The 18,722-nt window shown below is 36.3% G+C and overlaps 1 protein-coding gene and 1 pseudogene across 3 annotated transcripts in view; one reads left to right on the forward strand and one right to left on the reverse strand.

The window, feature by feature from the left end:
- RAB3GAP1 (RAB3 GTPase activating protein catalytic subunit 1) overlaps positions 1-18,722 on the forward strand; it is a 114,873-nt gene that overhangs the window by 53,413 nt on the left and 42,738 nt on the right. For all 3 annotated transcript variants that reach the window (XR_010410123.1, XM_045868963.2, XM_064586453.1), the window contains exons 6-11: positions 2,126-2,245; positions 3,695-3,860; positions 8,065-8,164; positions 11,192-11,273; positions 16,223-16,291; positions 18,048-18,121. Coding sequence is in view for 2 of the 3 variants with exons in the window: in XM_045868963.2 (XP_045724919.1) it covers positions 2,126-2,245; positions 3,695-3,860; positions 8,065-8,164; positions 11,192-11,273; positions 16,223-16,291; positions 18,048-18,121 (611 nt within the window). In the remaining variant the exon portion in view is untranslated. The remainder of the gene's footprint in view (positions 1-2,125; positions 2,246-3,694; positions 3,861-8,064; positions 8,165-11,191; positions 11,274-16,222; positions 16,292-18,047; positions 18,122-18,722) is intronic.
- Positions 12,130-12,458, reverse strand: LOC123839470 (small ribosomal subunit protein eS27-like; annotated as a pseudogene).

Genomic DNA, 18,722 nt, shown 5'->3' on the forward strand with positions numbered 1-18,722 from the left:
TTTTCTCATTTTTTAAGGCCTCCACTTAATGTTTGCTTAGTTGAAGGCATCGTCTCAGGCCTCAAATAGGTCTAATACAGATAGTAAATCAGTGATATATATTGATCCTTCAAAGATAATAATAGTACCTGGAAAAATACAGTAGAATTCAGAGAAGATAGCATATTTTAACCAGAGTGGTGGGGTAGTATTTGAGGTAAATCTTCAAAGAATGTATCAGTCAGATACTGATAGAATGAGGGAAAATATTCCAGTTAGAGGAAATAAAGACATAGAGAACACAATTAATTTTATTGCATATATACAGAACGCAGTTTGGTTTGGCTATTTGTTGTTATTGGGAGTATACACTGGCACAGTTTGTGTGTGTGTGGAGAGGGAGAAGATAGTTTGGCAGCAGCTATAACAGATACAGATGTTCTTTTATCCGTCAACTTAATAGGATTTTATCCTATAGTTATATTTGTAGAAATAGTAGCAGTGTTAGAATGGAATAAAACTGGAGACAGAGTACTGATTGGTAGGGGATTACCCTTTGAAAAGGAGTTACAGAAAGCATAAATATTATAATCTTATTTGAGGGTAGGATGAGTACATGGATAGATTATTTCTGGAAGAATAACCAAGAACTGTTGTTTTTTTTTTTAAATTAAGATTTTATTTATTTATTTGAGAGAGAGAATGAGATAGAGAGAGAGCATTGGGGGGGGAGGGTCAGAGGGAGAAGCAGACTCCCTGCCGAGCAGGGAGCCCCATGCGGGACTCTCTCCCGGGACTCCAGGGTCATGACCTGAGCCGAAGGCAGTCGCTTAACCAACTGAGCTACCTAGGCGCCCCAGAATAACCAAGAACTGTTGACTGTGGTTTCACTCTAGTGTGGGTGATGGCATGGGGAAAAATGTTCACTTGTTTTGTTTTCTTTCTTCCAAGGACATTAAAAAAGAGAAAAGTGTATTTTTAAAACCTTTAGAGCGTAAAATTCATAGCTCTGGATTCTTTCCAGTATTCAATGCCATTTCTGTATAACTAATTTTTGATTTCAGGGGTAGGAGGATAGAGGCAAAGTGAGAAGATGAACTAAATTTTTGTCATCTAAACAATAAACAGATTATAGGTTGGACTGTTTTTATTTTTTGATCTTTATCACTGGGATTTCTTGAGAATGTTCATAAAAATAAGCCTTCACAACTCTACATATCAGCATTAAAATAAATTAGGCAAATGGGTAATGCCTTTCATAATTAATTTTAAAAATATTAAACAAAAATACATTTAGGAGTGACTAGAACAGGAATTTTCAATAGGCAAAATCACTAACTTGATCTTATATTTTTGTAAAGTTTGGCCACAAATTTGTGTTATTTAAAGGACTTGACAACTAAATGAGAAGTTTTCATTTTTGTAAGATACTGTAGCAAGAGTAAGCCATTCTCTGATAATTTTGTGACTCCTATCTGATGTGTTATTGTGTAAAAGAATATAAGAATTCATTGGAGCACCAGCATGGCTCAGTCAGTTAAGGATCTGACCCTTGATTTGGGCTCAGGTCATGATCTCGAGGTTGTGAGAGAGAGCCCCGCTTCAGGCTCTGTGCTGGGGGTGCTGCTTAAGATTCTCTCTCTCCCCCTCTCTCTGCTGCTCTCCCACCCTCTCTCTTTCTCTTAAAACAACAACAACAACAACAGTATAATAATTCCTTAGTTGAGTAAACCACATTTTCACATTTAGACAGCACAAATACATGATGGATGATAATTATTTTCCTTCCATTTAGGGAATCTGTCAAACTCTATCTTTCCACATCATTGGACTTAATGTTATCAATTAAAAGCAAGATTTCAGTCTTGGAAACTTAACTTTTAAGGCAAAACTGTTAATGCTTTTCTTTTGTGATTTCAGCAAATTGCTTTTAATTTGTCAAGAATTGAGAGGAATTAGGTGAATAATGGAAGTGTTTTACTAAATGAAGGAAATTCATGTTATTGTCAGTTCAGTTGCCACTGAGAAAAAAGAGAAACACCTATATCTCAGACATGACTTGCTAAAATGCAGGGAGATTTTTTCAAATAATGGTTTTGTATTCTGAAGTTTTCCCTGTTTAATGGCAGTGGTTCTTTTTTTAAAGGTATGGACTGCGGGAGTTTGTGGTGATTGCCCCTGCTGCAAACCATGATGCAGTTCTCAGTGAATCTAAGTGCAATCTTCTTCTGAGTTCTGTGTCTATTGCTTTGGGAAACACTGGCTGGTAGGTGAACATTTTGAAAAACCTAGACATTGAATTAAAAACTATTTTTAATTATAATTAATGAAGGAAAATGGTTTCTAAGTTAGATTTAAAAAAAATTCTTAGGATTCCTACTTATGCATTATTATATTGGAATATCATATAGAAGGACAAACTCAAAACCTTTAGTGAGTGCATTTCTAAAGGGAAATTTACTGAACTATGCAATGAATATTTGAAATGAGTAAATTGTACTCTTTTTGTGTTTTGCTTTCAAATGTTTAGTTTATTTAAATTTTGTTACAAAATCTAATTTTCAAACTTAAAAACAGATCGTTGAATTGTTCGACCTCAACTGAGATTACCCAAGTCAGATGACTCAAACTTTTTGCTGCTCTATGTATGTCCACAAATGACTGAAAATGCTGAGTATTGATTTGGGGGTTACAAATAAATTTTAGGGAGTAGGCTTATTTGCAAACATGCAAATCTGTGAATAATAAGGATTGGTTCTATCTTCAAATGATAAAGTAAAAAATATTTCACCACTAATGTTGTTTTGATTTGTATTGTTTCATACCTGTGAATCAAATTTTATTTTGCCTTTAAAAGGCTAATATGGTACTGATGTCAGCAGGCCTGATCTGGACCCAGAGAGGGTCCCTCAGGACCAACCAAAGGGGTCCCTGGATGCATGCAGGATAGAAATCAAATGTGAGCCAGCAAGAGATGAAAGCAGTATTTATTAAAGGCATAGAGAGAGTGGCAGGTACAGAGTATCTGAGAGACTCAGGAAAGGAGGAAGTCTCATTTTTGCTTCGGGCCTGAGAGTTTTTGTTGAGGATCATGGTCTGGTGTATGTGTCCTCTCACGCATCCAGGAACTGGTTAGATCAAAGGTGAGGGCCCATGTGTTATTCCTTGGAGCCTGGGTATCTTGACATGGTTATGTCTAGTGCTGGTGGTCTGGAATGCACATATGATAGCTTTGTCTGGTTATTCTCACCTGGTCCTTCCTTAAATGTTGTCTTTTCTAGAGAAATCATTAACTCCTTGTCTCTTACAAGGAGGACATAAACTACTGAGGCATGTGTAAAGTGGGGGTGCAGGTCCTAGCAAGAGTAGAAGCAGGAAAAGGAGCAAAAAGCAGATTTTTATGGAGTCCTTCAGTCCCTATCTTAATATGATCATTTTTATTCAAGAAAATTTTCATTGTGCCTTTTTTTTTTTTTACTTTCAGCTATTTTAAAACAATTTTCTGAATATAAAATTCCACTAGATGATCGTTTCTTCAGCTTATTAGTGTACGGAGAAAAGAAACTAACTGTGTCTCTCATAAATATAAGCCTGATAAATGATCCTTGCTTAGTGTTTTTAAATATTTGAGATTAAAATAATGGGGAAGTTTTTAGATTTAGGAATTAGTGTTTAATGAACTTAAAATCTATTCCTATTTAATTGTGTCCTACAGCCAGGTGCCACTCTTTGTGCAAATTCATCACAAATGGCGAAGAATGTATGTGGGAGAATGTCAGGGTCATGGTGTCCGAACTGATTTTGAAATGGTTCATCTTCGGAAAGTGCCAAATCAGTACACTCATTTATCAGGTCTGCTGGATATCTTCAAATCAAAGATTGTGAGTTTGTATTGATACTGTCAGTCTTATCTGGGATCCAGATGAAAGTAGCAGTTTGGTAATTTTATTGAGTATGTAGAAACATTTCTCTATAATATTGATAATGTAATTAGTGGAAGAAAGATATAATTGACTATATAAATTACTGTGTATGTTCAAAGAAACCGTATCCAGTTAGATTTTTAGTGTACTAATGCTAAAGAACAACTAATTAAACTAATTTTGTTCAGTTTGTTAACATTTATTTACTGCGTTATCTCCTTCTACTCTTTCTCCTCTAATAGTAAAACAGTTGGCCCTTGAACAGTACGGGGCTTGGGATCCTGACATCCCATCTCCCCTGTGCATAGTCAAAAATGCACTTATAACTTTTGACTCCCCCAAAACTTGATTATCATTAGCCTGCTGTTGACTGGAAGCCACACCAGTAACATAAACACTTGATTAACCCATATTTTGTGGTGTTATATGTACTGTATATCATATTCTTACAATAAAGTAAGCTGGAGAAAAGAAGGTGTTACTAAGAAAATTGTAAGGAAGACAAAACACATTTATAGTACTGTATTGTAAAAAGCTCATCTATAAGTGGACCTGCATAGTTCAGACCCATGTTCAGGGGTCAGCTATTGCCAACCTCCCCAGATGAGTGTGTTTCAGTGGCTGCTTGTTAATTATACTAGTTTTGCAGTCTTTCTGATGGTTGGGAAATTTTAAAAAGGAAAAAATAATGAGGAAAATGCTGAAATTTCTCTTTTAGTAGGTATGGTAGCTATTTAGGATTAGAACTTAATTTCATAAAAATGTTTTCAATGTTGAGGCCCTAAATAGTGTAGGGTAGGATTATTACCACCCAGATAAGTCCATTTGACATTTTTTAAAAAAAAGTAATGCATGTCACCATGTTAAGAAATTTAAATAAAGTAAAAGCTTCCTTTCATCTCTTAATCTTGCTCCTCAAAATAACTACTGTTAGCAGTTTCTTGTGTTTATCGCCACCAAAAGATCATAGAAGCATATATTTTAGAGAGTTCCGTGTATGTATGTAATTTTTTTTCAAAAATTTTGAAAGCTTTAAGTACTGCTTCATTCTACATGTGGTGTTTTGAGAAATATCTGAAAAAGGTAAGTATGTATATATTTCTGTCCCATTTGTTTCCCTTTGCTCTCTCACCAGAAGTTTTCAATTATGTATTTTTAGATCAGGTTTCTGGTCAGATCAGGTTTCTGGTCAGATGCAAGTATTAATACTTTATTCCTTCTTCAAAAACATTAGTGAACATTATTTTCATGGATCTTTTATGTCCCTTACGTAGCTGAACTTCTCTTTATTGAAACTAGGGACCACCTTGATCTGTGGAGCCTAATTTAGATTATGACAGTTTGCTAGTTGTACTTTTAGAAAAAGTGTTCTTAATCAGTTCATCACATTATCTGGCAGAACTTTCACAAAACTCACTCACCTAGATATGAAACACCTCTCAAAATTGATTTTTTTAAAAGTAGGCTCCATGCTCTATGTGGAGCTTGAACTCACGACCCTGAAATCAAGAGTCGTGTTCTCTACCAACTGAGCAAGCCAGGCGCCCCTCAAAATTGATTTGATAAGAGTTAAACTTAAAATAATTGAGAGTTGTTTGGGTACTTTAGGGGTTTTACATAGCTAAAACTACCCAGTATGTGACTCTTCTGTAATCTCTCTCTAAAGCTATCTTTATTTTACTTTTTTTTTTAAAGATTTTATTTATTTATTTGACAGAGAGAGACACAGAGAGGGAACACAAGCAGGAGGAGTGGGAGAGGGAGAAGCAGGCTTCCCGCAGAGCAGCCCAATGTTGTTCTGTCCTGGCCATCCTTGCCCATCATCTGTTTTTCTCTCCATTCAGTTTCAAGGAGATGCTTATGTGCTTGCTTGCTTGCTTGCTTGCTTATTTATTTATTTATTTATTTATTTAAAAGATTTTATTTATCTGAGAGAGAGGGAGCATATGAGCAGGAAGAGGGGCAGAGGGAGAAGCAGGCACCCTACTGAGCGGCAAGCCTGATGCGGGGCTCCATCCCAGGACCCTGGAATCATGACCTGAGCTGAAGGCAGATGCTTAACGACTGAGGCACCCAGGCACCCCTAAAGCTATCTTTATAAAAATTACTCTTTAACACCTGCTTGCAATGTTCCAGAGCACTCACCCTTCACTGGAAGTTTATTTCGTTTTTGCGTAGATCTAATTTATTAGAAAAGGCTTTCCTTCTGGCAGGGGTGGGGGATCAGTTTTGCCCTTTGGGGTACATAAAATTTAAATTTAAATTCTGCCATAATCCTCTAAATATATGAAAATTCGTACTCTAGTCTTTTTTCATTTAGACATTCTTCTTTCACATGCTCTTTATATATCATGGTTTTATATTCTTGAATGTTGGTTTGGATATTTATCTCTTTTAGAACTACATTTCTTCATGTTTTGTGGAAATTTTGTTTGCAGGCTCATTTAGAATGAATGTTGTATCTAAAATTTTTAACTTTCTCTCCCATCCTCCCCTTTGGCTCTGTAATCTTGTGGTTGCTCCCCACCTGTAGAAAATTTCAGAGTTGGGTTTTAAAATGGTGTTTGGAGCCTCTTGCTCTGTGGTGATATTGGGGATATTGATTATCTGGTCTTGGAATTACTGGATTGCTTGCTTAGATTATGAGAGTGTTTTTTCCCCCCTCACTCAGTGACTCTCCCCAGCCCCTAACTTCCAACAAAGCTACTGTACCAAGTAGGTGTGCCCTGTCCCAGTGTCTGCCTTAAGCAGAGTATTACAGTGCACTCACTCTGGGCAGAGTTGAACTTCCAGTTCCACTTAATGCAGTCTGTAATCCTAGGCTGTCACTGCCTTTTTCCACACCTGGAACTCAGCAGGCATGTGCCTTAAGCCCCACTTAAAACTTGGGGTTTTGTGTACCTTTTCTAGGGCCCCAAAAGATATATTTATGTCATGTTTGATCCTAGCTATTCCTTTCTGGTTATCTCTTCTATATTTATCTATGTTGCTATCTAACTGGAGCAGAGGTTATGTGTCAAAGCAACTTTGTTATGGTTTTTAGACTATTTGTATCTTATTATGGGTGAACACTCACTTAATATCTGCACTTGACTGAGAAGTCTATTATTCCTAACCAGCCAGAATCTTACCTTGCTCGTCTAAGACACAGCAGCCCAAAACTGAATTATCTTTCTTTTGGGCCACCTTGTATTGTGACTTTAGATTGAGTTTGTATTTGGTTAAAGCTACTAGTGACATTTATAGATGCTGCTACTGAGCTAAATGTCTTTTATTCCTCCTGATCAGTAGTATCAGCAACACCTGGTAACTGGTTAGATATGCAGGATACTCTTGAAATTATAGTTCCACATGTTCCATAGGTGAATCCTTGTATATTTAAGTCCTACTCCACATTAATGTAGGTTAACCATTATTAAGGCAATCTGAGATCATAGGATGTTTAGGTGATATTTATTTTCATGATTTTTAATGAATGCAAAGATGAATCTAAATTTTATGTTAACTGATTCATTAGTATATTTTGCATGAGTGACCATTTGTCTTAGTCTAAAATTATGGTTAAATTATTCAAGACTGGCTTTAATTTGAGTTTATTTTGATTTGAAAGAAAGAAAAGACATTGTCTCCTCAATCCTAGTCTTACACTTTATAATAGTTTCACTTATTTAAAAAATGAATCAGATTTTTTCACATTCATTATGGCTGAACAGAATAGTAAGAAATTATATTTGTATAATTAAAATTGTTAAAAATATTTTGAAGGAGCATTTAGTTTGTTTCCAGGTAGCAGTTTATTTATTTATTTGTTTGTTTTTAAAAGATTTATTTATTTTAGAGAGAGTGAGAGTGCGAGTGAGCACGAGCTGGGGGAGGGGCAGTGGGAGAGGGAGAGGGACAGGCAGCCCCCATGCCAAGCAGGGAACCCAGAGATCTGACATGGGCCAGATGTGGGGCCCAACACAAGGGGTTCAGTCTCAGGATCCTGAGATCATGACCTGAGCTGAAATCAAGAGTTGGAGGCTTAACCATTCACCCACCTAGGTGCCCCTCCAGTTAGTAGTTTAAACAGCTTCATGTTCATGTAATTTGCTCTCTGGCATTGTTTTTAAAACACTTTTTTTTAAAGCTATACGATATTGTCTTTGCATTTATTTCCTAGGGATGTCCTTTAACTCCTTTGCCTCCAGTTAGTATTGCTATTCGCTTTACGTATGTACTTCAGGATTGGCAGCAGTATTTTTGGCCTCAGCAACCTCCAGGTGAGATAATTTAGAGTATATTTTACTTAATGAATATATGTGGAAAAGAAAATATATTCAGAAATTAAACTTACTTAACAGTGTGTTTCAAGTGTTTTAAATTTGAAATGTTTGTAATTCATTCTAAGTGCAGTATTGCTGATTTCATTGCCTTTATCGTTTTTTTTCTCTTGAAAAAAGCTTTGAAGTTTGTTCTAGAGACAACATTACTCTATATGTGACAATCTGTCTTTGAAAGCTAACATTATTTATAAAGCATCCCCCTGCTGTGGAACATCATGTGCTGCAAATTAGTATGTAGTGAATTATTAAAATGTCTGTTTTTAGAATGTAATAACGGAAGCCACCCTCATAAGCTGAGAACCTTATGGAAAGTAGAGATTGAAGAAGAGTGCTAAATAAGGAAAGCAGGAAAGAAAAAAAAATGTGTATATACACATATACTTACGATAGGTAGAGCTCTAGAATATTTTACTTTAACTTGCTTTAATTAAAACCAGTTTACCCGCTTAGCCATAAAGCAGTATATACTGATAAACTGATTCATTCAGTAATCATTAATTATTAACCTATAATGGGCCGGCTTGGGATGTTTGGGCTGCAGGTGTGAACAAGATATTACCTAAGTTCTAGAAAAGTTCACCCTACTGGACATATAGCCTAATTAAGTGAGGGTTTGGTTCTTGGGTGTTTCTCACATAGAAGTGTAATTATATTCAAGTATATCTATAAGAAATGTAATACAAATTTATAAATAATTACAAGGATTTTACTAGCCTGACACATTTCTCACTCTACCCCGCTCAGAGAAAAATAAATTAGAATAAAACAATATTCTTTACTGTTTTTGTTTCAAGTAGTTGGTTATTTATAGGATGGAAAATCGGTAGTTTTGGAATGATATTAGAATTAATGTAGTACATCCTTAGCCTTTGGTAGTTATATATGCTATCAGTATTTTATTTATGTACCAGAGAATAATTTGAAATTCTAATGTACAATGAAAGAATTGCAACTAAACTATAACAAAGGGAAATAAAAGCTAAGCTGTGAATTAAATTAGAAGAAAGACTTAAGTGTTCATTTTGGTAATTTTAGTTTCCAGACAATACCCTCTAGACAATTTGTAGCCAGCTTCTCTGTGAAAGTTTCAGTTCCTGCCCTCCTTTTCCTTTTTTTTAAAGGCTGCTCTATTATTAGTCAATTTTAAATATTTCCCAAGATGTTACAGTCTGTGGTGATATAAGAGGAAGCCCAAGAGCCAGAATGTTAGCATTATAATTTTGATTGCCAGTAAAGCCTTTATTAATGTTCTCTTGCCAGTTCTTTTTTTTTTTTTTTTTAATTTGAGAGAGAGAATGAGAGAGAGAGAGAGCATGAGAGGGGGGAGGGTCAGAGGGAGAAGCAGAGTCCCTGCCGAGCAGGGAGCCCGATGCGGGACTCGATCCTGGGACTCCAGGATCATGACCTGAGCCGAAGGCAGTTGCTTAACCAACTGAGCCACCCAGGTGCCCCGCCAGTTCTTTTTTAATGATGACCAAAATATTAACCGTTTGCAGTGAATTGAAGGCCATATAAATTTTTAATATTTTCTCCTATAAAGGGAAGGAAGGGATTTGAACATGTAATATGGGCCACACACTGTGCTTGGCATTTTATATATTATTTCATGTAATTATCATTTATCTGTGATGTTTCTTAGAGAATATATGTGTCTTTGAGAACATAGGTAACTGGCCCAGGGTCACATGGTCATCAAATGATAAAGTTTGCTTTCAAACACTGGTCAAACTCCAAATCCCATGATACTTTCATTCCACAGTGTTGCTTCTGAACTTTGTGTGTGTGTGTGTTTGTTTTTTTGCTTTTTTTTTTAAAGAGAGGGAGAAGGGAGAGAGAGAATCTTAAGCAGGCTCCACTCGCAGTGTGGAGCTAGCCATGGGGCTCAGTCTCACAACCCTGAGATCATGACCTGAGCTGAAATCAAGAGTTGGATGCCTAACTGACTGAGCCACCCCTGTGCCCCGCTTCGGAACTTTTAATTGAATTAAAACTTTTGCACAGTTATGGTCTAGTAATAATTTTTAGCTTATTAATTTATAAAATATGCTTACTACACATTTTGAAGCTCTTAAAAATTCACATCTTGTAATAAACCTAGTCATTGTAATATTTATTATTATAAGCATTCTTTAGTTGGAAAAATGGAATGAAATTGACTTGAGAAAGTTTACTGATTCAAGTAATTGAGCCCTATTTAATGACTAATTTTAATTTGGTTAGGTTGCAGATAATTGTCAAACATGATTTTAGCAAATCTGGGGAATATTCATAACTCAACAATGGACTTTAATTTGTGGAATTCCCAGTATAGTGCAAATAATGAAAAGCAACCATTTGAATTATTTCAAAGAGAAATCTTTTTGATGTCTTTTAAAAGTGTTTTATTAGTTCTTTAAGAGGGGTGGAGTAAGGAGAGTGATTTACCCGCTACATTCTCCTCTAATCGCTATTCATAACAGATACTATTCATAACAGAAAGGAAATTCTTTGTTGAACTTAAATTATTTCCATGTACTGCCATCTGAAATAAAAATTTATTAATGATAACTGATTTGCTATTCAGAAATTATTGACAGCAGAACTGTAGGTTGGTGATTACATTTTTAAATACTTGGATAATCTTTCTTTTAGATGATATTAATCACATTCTTAGAAAATGCAAAAAAATTTACAGGATTAATGTTCTCTCAAGCATTGTTTAAAGAATATTTCAAAAAGGTAAAATGTAGAATGCATGGCTTGAATGAAACACTAAAAAAATAGGAATTGTTCTCTTATTATAACATTGTATTTATTATAACTGCTTTTATTACAAGCAGTCCAGTTAAAGATTCTTTGCTAACTTTCTGTGTGTGCTCTTGATATAGGCACATTTAAATATATGATTGCCCAAAGAGCTAACCTAATTAAATTCTTATTTCTTCATTTTTTGCTGAATAATGGAAAAATATTCCTTTTGTTTAGATATAGATGCCCTTGTAGGAGGAGAAGTTGGAGGCCTGGAGTTTGGCAAATTACCATTTGGTGCCTGTGAAGATCCTATAAGGTGGGATATCATTTGAATTATGGGATTACTTTTTTTTTTTTAAGATTTTATTTATTTGAGAGAGAGAGAGCACATGTGCAGGAACAGAGGGGAGGGACAGAGGGAGAAGCAGACTCCCTGCTGAGCAGGGAGCCCAACATGGGGCTCCATCCCAGAACTCTGAAATCATTACTTGAGCCAAAGGCAGATGCTTAACTGACTGAGCCACTCAGGTGCCCTGGGACTTTACTTTTTAAATCCTATTAATAGTGATTACTGTGTTTTGTAGCCTTCTGGAATGAGTACAGTACCGGAAGCAGACCTATATCTAACAGTCTGTCCGTTTGTTTTGTTTTTCCTCTGTAATTTAGAAGTAAAAGAAGCTTTCAAATAATACATAAAATGTGTATAATGCCACTTACTGATTATTCTTTATAGAAGTGATTCTTGGCCTACTTTTTGGGAAACATTTTATATATTGAAAAGCACAGAGAATGTCATGTATAACAAACTTTCATGTAGTCATCACCGAGAATTAACAAATATTTACATTATTCCTGACCACTTTTTCCAAATGTACAAATTAAGGCTTAAGTCAGACCTCTTAGGTTACCCAACTGCTTTTCTAGAAGAGCTACTGAACTTTAAGAAAATTTTGCTTTATAAAAAAATGTAAGCCTTGGAAAATTTAATCACTGAGAGCAAAATATTTGGAAAATATAAATAATGCTGATTTAGAAACTGTCTTATTTGTTTAAACTACTTGGCTAATTAAAAAATATATGCACAAACATCCATACCTTTTTTTAAATTTTTTTTTTGTATCCAAAATGTGTTTATTGGGATGGTTTCCCACTCATTTTGATTCAGGGTGCTTTTAGTGCTGTTTCTGTCTGAAGGAGCATCCTTCTGTAAGCCTTGCTTTTCCTCCTATAGGCTGGCAAAGGATAGTGGAGCAGCCAACTCACAAAACTGTGCATGGCTAAAGATGGTGGTGATTTTGTAGCCTTGTGGGCACTTCATGTTCATGAAGTAGGATTTGGGGCTCTGCACCAGGCACTTCTTCTTGTGCTTCCGAATCTTCTCTTTCAGGGAGGGATGAAGGAGGTTCTTTGCGAGTGGCATATTGTTGTGGGGAGATTATCACGCATACATACATTCTTTTTTTTTTTTTAAAGATTTTATTTATTTATTTGACAGAGAGACAGCGCGAGAGAGGGAACACAAACAGGGGGAGTGGGAGAGGGAGAAGCAGGCTTCCCGCGGAGCAGGGAGCCCGATGTGGGGCTCGATCCCAGGACCCTGGGATCATGACCTGAGCCGAAGGCAGACGCTTAACGACTGAGCCACCCAGGCGCCCCGCATACATACATTCTTAATACTCTTACATAGAGGTAGAAATAGTAGTAGTTTTAACTTAAAATCACTCAAGGGAAAGATAAAGTAAGTATCTTTTGTAATTGATATTTATTATATGTGCCAGGCACTATGCTGAATTAGGAAGCTATAGAAGTAAATAAAACACTTTCTGGCTTCTTGGCATTTACAATCTGATTGAAGGAAATGGACAAAATAATCACCTAAATAAGTGAACAGTTTTATAAGCTGTGGGGTAATTTGAAGGAAATGTACAGGTTATAATAACAGTAAAATGAGAAACTAGTTTGGATTGGGATGCCATCAGGAAAGTATTCTGAAAGGAAGTGTCTCAGGGAGGATTTAGCCAGGCAGAGAGAGAGAATGACCATTGCAGGTGGAATGAAGAGCCTGTGTAAAGGCCTTGATACAGGGAAGAGTTTGATGAAATTTACCAGAGGATAAAGAAGGTGGCCATCAAGGCATAGTAAATAAGGGAGAAATGGTATATTTGTGGCCCTCCAGCTGGTTCAGTCATTAGATTTTGCTTAGAGAAAATTTTAGGGAGAGAGAATAAAATTGACCTGGTAATAGAAATGTGAAGGAATTAATTAATAAATATTTCTTAATTTTAAGTCATGATGAGGAATCAGCAGAGAAATAGATGATCAAAGAAGAGTACAAAAATAATTTGGGAATGAGATGGTGTGTATGGTAAACCATTTAAATCGCAAATGCTGTGGGCATGCACAATTGCTTTTGAAAAGGAATCTTTGGTGGTGGAAGAGGGAATGAGGCATTTTTCAGTGTCCCCTCCTTGTCAGAGAAGTTGTTCTGTAGTTAGAGGGTGAGGAGAGAACATAGTCATAAAAGCTTAGGGGGCGCCTGGGACTTAGTCATTAAGCGTCTGCCTTCAGCTCAGGTCATGATCCCAGGGTCCTGGGATCGAGTCCCACATCTAGCTCCCTGCTCCGCGGTCTAGCTCCCTGCTCTGCGGGAAGCCTGCTTCTCCCTCTCCCACTCCCCCTGCTTGTGTTCCCTCTCTCGCTGTCTCTCTTTCTGTTGGAAAAAAATAACTAAAAATATTTTTTAAAAACTTAGGAAATGAATCTGAGGTTAATACCTAAAATTATTTCAGAGCTTAGAATTTTAAACTTGTAATCATTCATGTCCTTTAATATTACATACTGTCTAGTCATTTTTTTACCTTAAAAATTTATTTTATTATGAAAGTAATAAATTTATGCTAAGTAAGGGAAATTTAGAAAACATAAAAAGAGGCAAAAACCATGTTTGCTAGTCAAGTTTCTTAGTTGTAAACTATAGTAGTCAACTGTGACTAATTCAGTGAAAAAATCAACTTACTGAAGAGGTATTTGGTAACACAGAAGTTTAATTGGGACCATTATAGGACCCAGTTCAGAAAATAGGATTGAGCCAGTGGTGGCTAGTTGTCCAGTTATTAACCAAGGTTATACTATATTGTTGTAGATTCTGGCCCTGTTACCACAGTGAATTCTAAAATGTAGAGTCCAGACTGGAGCTGCCAGTCAGTTGAGCACCACTGAAGATCAGAGAAAATAAGTAATTGGTTCTTTTGGCTTCTTTACTCTCCAAACTTTACTCTCCAAGAAGTGGGTTCAAAATCTCGACAGGAAAAAAAATATTCACTAATTTATAATCCCACTACTCATAGATGGTCACTGATGACAACTTGGTCTCTGCAAGACTCTCCAGTTCAGTGATTTGCTAGGAGGATTCACAGCATTTAATTGTGCTCATGGCTATGGTGTATTACATTGAAAGGATATAATGCAAAAATCAGGAAAGAGAAAAGGCACATAGGTTGAGGTCCAGAGCCAACCAAGGACCAGCTTCCTTTCCCAGTGTAGTTACTCAGGACACACTTAATTCTCCTAGCAATGAATTGTGACGTGTGAAAGGCTGTCTACCAGGGAAACTCATTAGAGGCTCACTACATGGTGTGTTTATCTGAGGCTGGTTACTTAGGCATTCTGTCCATGTACCAGAGGAAGGCAGGCGTTCAGCATAAACCATACTGTTTAGGTAGTAGTTTAGGCACAGTGAGCCACCCCTATCAAGGAATGATAAGAACCCCCCAAAATCTAAGTTCCCAGATGGCAAGTCAAGGGTGAACCTCGCAGGTTGTCCTTTTCTAAGTATCAGGCCTGCTATGATAACTCTTCTTCACTCGGTATGTTTGTATATTTTATAAATATATGTCATCCTCTATGTTTTGTGGCTTGCTTGCTTTATTTTACATGCAAACTTTTTGAAACTTAAAATTTATCTATATTGGGGCGCCTGGGTGGCTCAGTTGGTTAAGCAACTGCCTTCGGCTCAGGTCATGATCCTGGAGTCCCAGAATCGAGTCCCACGTTGGGCTCCCGGCTCAGCAGGGAGCCTGCTTCTCCCTCTGACCCTCCCCCCTCTCATGTGCTCTCTGTCTCTCAAATAAATAAAATCTTTTTTTTTTTTTTAAAGATTTTATTTATTTATTTAACAGAGAGAGATACAGCAAGAGAGGGAACACAAGCAGGGGGAGTGGGAGAGGGAGAAGCAGGCTCCCCGCAGAGCAGGGAGCCCAATGTGGGACTCGATCCCAGGACCCTGGGATCATGACCTGAGCCGAAGGCAGACGCTTAACCGACTGAGCCACCCAGGTGCCCTAAATAAAATCTTTAAAAAAAAAAAATTTATCTATATTAAGAGGTCAGCGAACTATGACCTTGGACCAAATCTGGCCAGTAGCCTGTTTCTGTATCTCTTTTACATTTTTAGAGTTTTAAAAGAAAAAACCAAGAATATAACAGAGACTACATGGTCCCAAAAGCCTAGAATATTTGCTATGTGGTCGTTTGTAGAAAACGTTTGCTAACCTCTGATATATAACATGAGTTTTTCAAAATTGAGATATAATTCATGTACCATAAAATTCACCGTATAAAGTATAAAATTCAGTGGTTTTTAGTGTTTCCAAAGTTGTGCTATCATCATCTCTTTCTAATTCCACAACACTTTCATCATCCCAAAAAGAAACCCTTCCCCTCTTAGCTGTCATCCCATTGATCTCCCCAGGCCCTCCAGCTCTAGGCAAATACTAATCTACCTTCTTTCCTTATGGATTTGCCTGTTCCGGACATTGCATATGAATTGTGTTATCCAGTACGTGGCCTTTTGTGTCCGACTTCTTTCATTTAGCAAAATGTTTTTGAGGTTCATCTGTATTGTAGCATGGTCAGTATTTCATTGCTTTTTATTGGTGTAGAATATGCCATTATATGGCTAATACCACATTTTATTTATCCATTGATCAGCTGATAGATATTGGGGTTATTTACACTTTTGGGCTGTTAGGTATAGTATGTGTTTTTAATGTCTGCAAGACATTAACTTCATATGGGTGTGCTACCATTTGCTAATAAACTGGTCATCTCCTGTTTTACTATATTATAGATAGCACCACTTTTAACATACTTATATGTACATTTCTGGTTATTTACTTAGAATACATTTCTAGAAGTAGAATTGCTGAGTCAGAGGATATACATACAATATTAAAGCTTTTGGATATATTTTATGTTTTATTTTAGTGAACTCCATTTAGCAACTACATGGCCTCACCTGACAGAAGGTATCATTGTGGATAATGATGTTTATTCGTAAGTATGTTAAGAGTAGTATATTGAGATTCAAACATTTCAGTAGAATAAATTAACTGCCAAGTGGTTAGCAACTTTCCTTTTTCTATCAGTTTCTGATTAGGTTGGTTGATTTTTTACTTTTAAAGGTCGCTTTTTAGGCTGATTAGATATGTATTAGAGATGTATTTTAAGCTGTTGACCTTGGGGATGTGATCTTTAGTTCAGGGATAATGAACGGTCTCCCTTTTTTTAAGTTTTTGTTTTTATTCCAGTTAGTTAACATATAGTGTTATATTAGTTTTAAGTGTACAACGTAGTAATTCCACACTTCCATACATGACCCTGTGCTTATCTCAAGTGCACCCCTTAATTTCTGTCACCTATTTAACCCGTCCCCCCTACCCTGAACAACCTCAGTCTTACTTTGTTTTAGCAAAGATGTCTTCAAGAGGGATATAGTGCATAATTCTCTTGAACTTTTCTTAGCTAGTTAGAAGCAGTTCATGAAATACTTTGAAGAGGTGATTGTCATTAGAATGTGTGGGAGTAATATTTGAACATTAAATGTCATAAATAATGAAACTTCCCAGTCATATACTCTTGTGCAATGGAAACAACTCAAAAATTATAGCAAACATTAGGAAGAATGTGGAGAGAGAGGAGCACAATTTTAGTATCTCTCATGCATGATGCAGAACAGTGAGAAATAGGACACTTTTTTGTTGTAATTAAAATAAATGGGTTGTATTTGCTGATGATAAAAGTAACATGAGCTTTCTTAATCAGAAAATAAATAGGTTGTATTTGTTGATGATAAAAGTAACATGAGCTTTCTTAATCACATAATTTAGACGGCTATAAAGAAGAAAATAAGGACTACATGCAATCCTGTTACTTAAAAAATAGCCAGTTAGCATTTTGGGGTGTATACTTTTTTGTTTTTAAATTGAGATGTAATTGGCATGTAACATTATATTAGTTTCACATGTACAACATAATGAATCAGTATTTTTATGGGAGCGTATATTTTTAAAGTTTAAATTTATATATTTGCTTTATTTAGTATGTATCTTTACATATTATATGCCCATAAATAAAGATCTGTGTTGTTATTTTTAAAATTGCTGCATAGTCCATTAAGTGGATGTGTAATAATCTATTTAATTGAGAAAATAGGGCACATTTGATCTTGTGCAAATTTTTGTAGTCTCTGTTTTTACTATTAGTGTTGTAAAAAAACTAAGATCATTTCTTTATTATTTCTAAAATTAATTGTTTTATTAGATTATCTGTGTACATTGCCTGTTCAGAATAATTTTTTTTTTTTTTAAAGATTTTATTTATTTGACAGAGAGACACAGCGAGAGAGGGAACACAAGCAGAGGGAGTGGGAGAGGGAGAAGCAGGCTTCCCGCTGAGCAGGGAGCCCGATGTGGGGCTCGATCCCAGGACCCTGGGATCATGACCTGAGCCGAAGGCAGACGCTTAACGACTGAGCCACCCAGGCGCCCTCAGAATAATTTTTATATGTGTGTTTTGATTGTGGTTTTTCTTTTTTGCTTTTTTGTCTACAAACTTTGATTTCTTAATTCTGGGTTTTTTGGGTTTTTTTTTTAAACTTACCCAAATGGCCTTATCTGAGTAACAGTAAGTTTAAGGGAGGCAAAATGGATTGCTCGTCCTTTTATATAATTAATTAGGCTGCATTTTGATAAATTAATGAGTTGTACATTGTCATAATTAGGATCTTTGTTTATTTTGTTTTGTATTTTAGTGATTTGGATCCTATTCAGGCTCCCCATTGGTCTGTTCGAGTTCGAAAAGCTGAAAATCCTCAGTGTTTGCTGGGTAAGACATCCTTTCCTGAAATTATGTTCCTTCCCCACCAATCTGCCCATCTTCCAGATTAGGAAGACTGAATGTATTCTTTATACTTTATTTCACCTATCAAAAGGGTACATTTTTGTTTTTTTACATTTGTGATCTTCTCGGTTAATACCACTAAAAAAGAAATCTTTGTCAACAGCGGTGAGTCCTAGTAAGTCTTGAATAGCACTAGCAGTATTTCTTTCTTTTTTTTATTTTTTATTTTTTTTAAAGAATTCATTTATTTATTTGACAGAGAGAGACACAGTGAGAGAGGGAACACAAGCAGGGGGGAGTGGGAGAGGGAGAAGCAGGCTTCCCGCTGAGCAGGGAGCCCAATGGGACTCGATTCCAGGACCCTGGGACCATGACCTGAGCCCAAGGCAGATGCTTAACGACTGAACCACCCAGGCACCCACAGGATTTCTTTCTTGTCTTTTAGCTTTAAGCAGTCTACATCTCAGAATTCTCACATATTTTCTCATGATCTGAGTTTTATTCTTCTAAGGCTTTTATGTTACTCCCTTCTTTTCTTCTTCTGGCAGTTTGCATCTTCCGTTCTTGTTAGTGCAGCACTTTCTGC

Source organism: Mirounga angustirostris, unplaced genomic scaffold, assembly GCF_029215605.1.
Source record: "Mirounga angustirostris isolate CCGP_5_RB_7025 unplaced genomic scaffold, mMirAng1.0.hap1 SCAF_3, whole genome shotgun sequence".
Taxonomy (NCBI): domain Eukaryota; kingdom Metazoa; phylum Chordata; class Mammalia; order Carnivora; family Phocidae; genus Mirounga; species Mirounga angustirostris.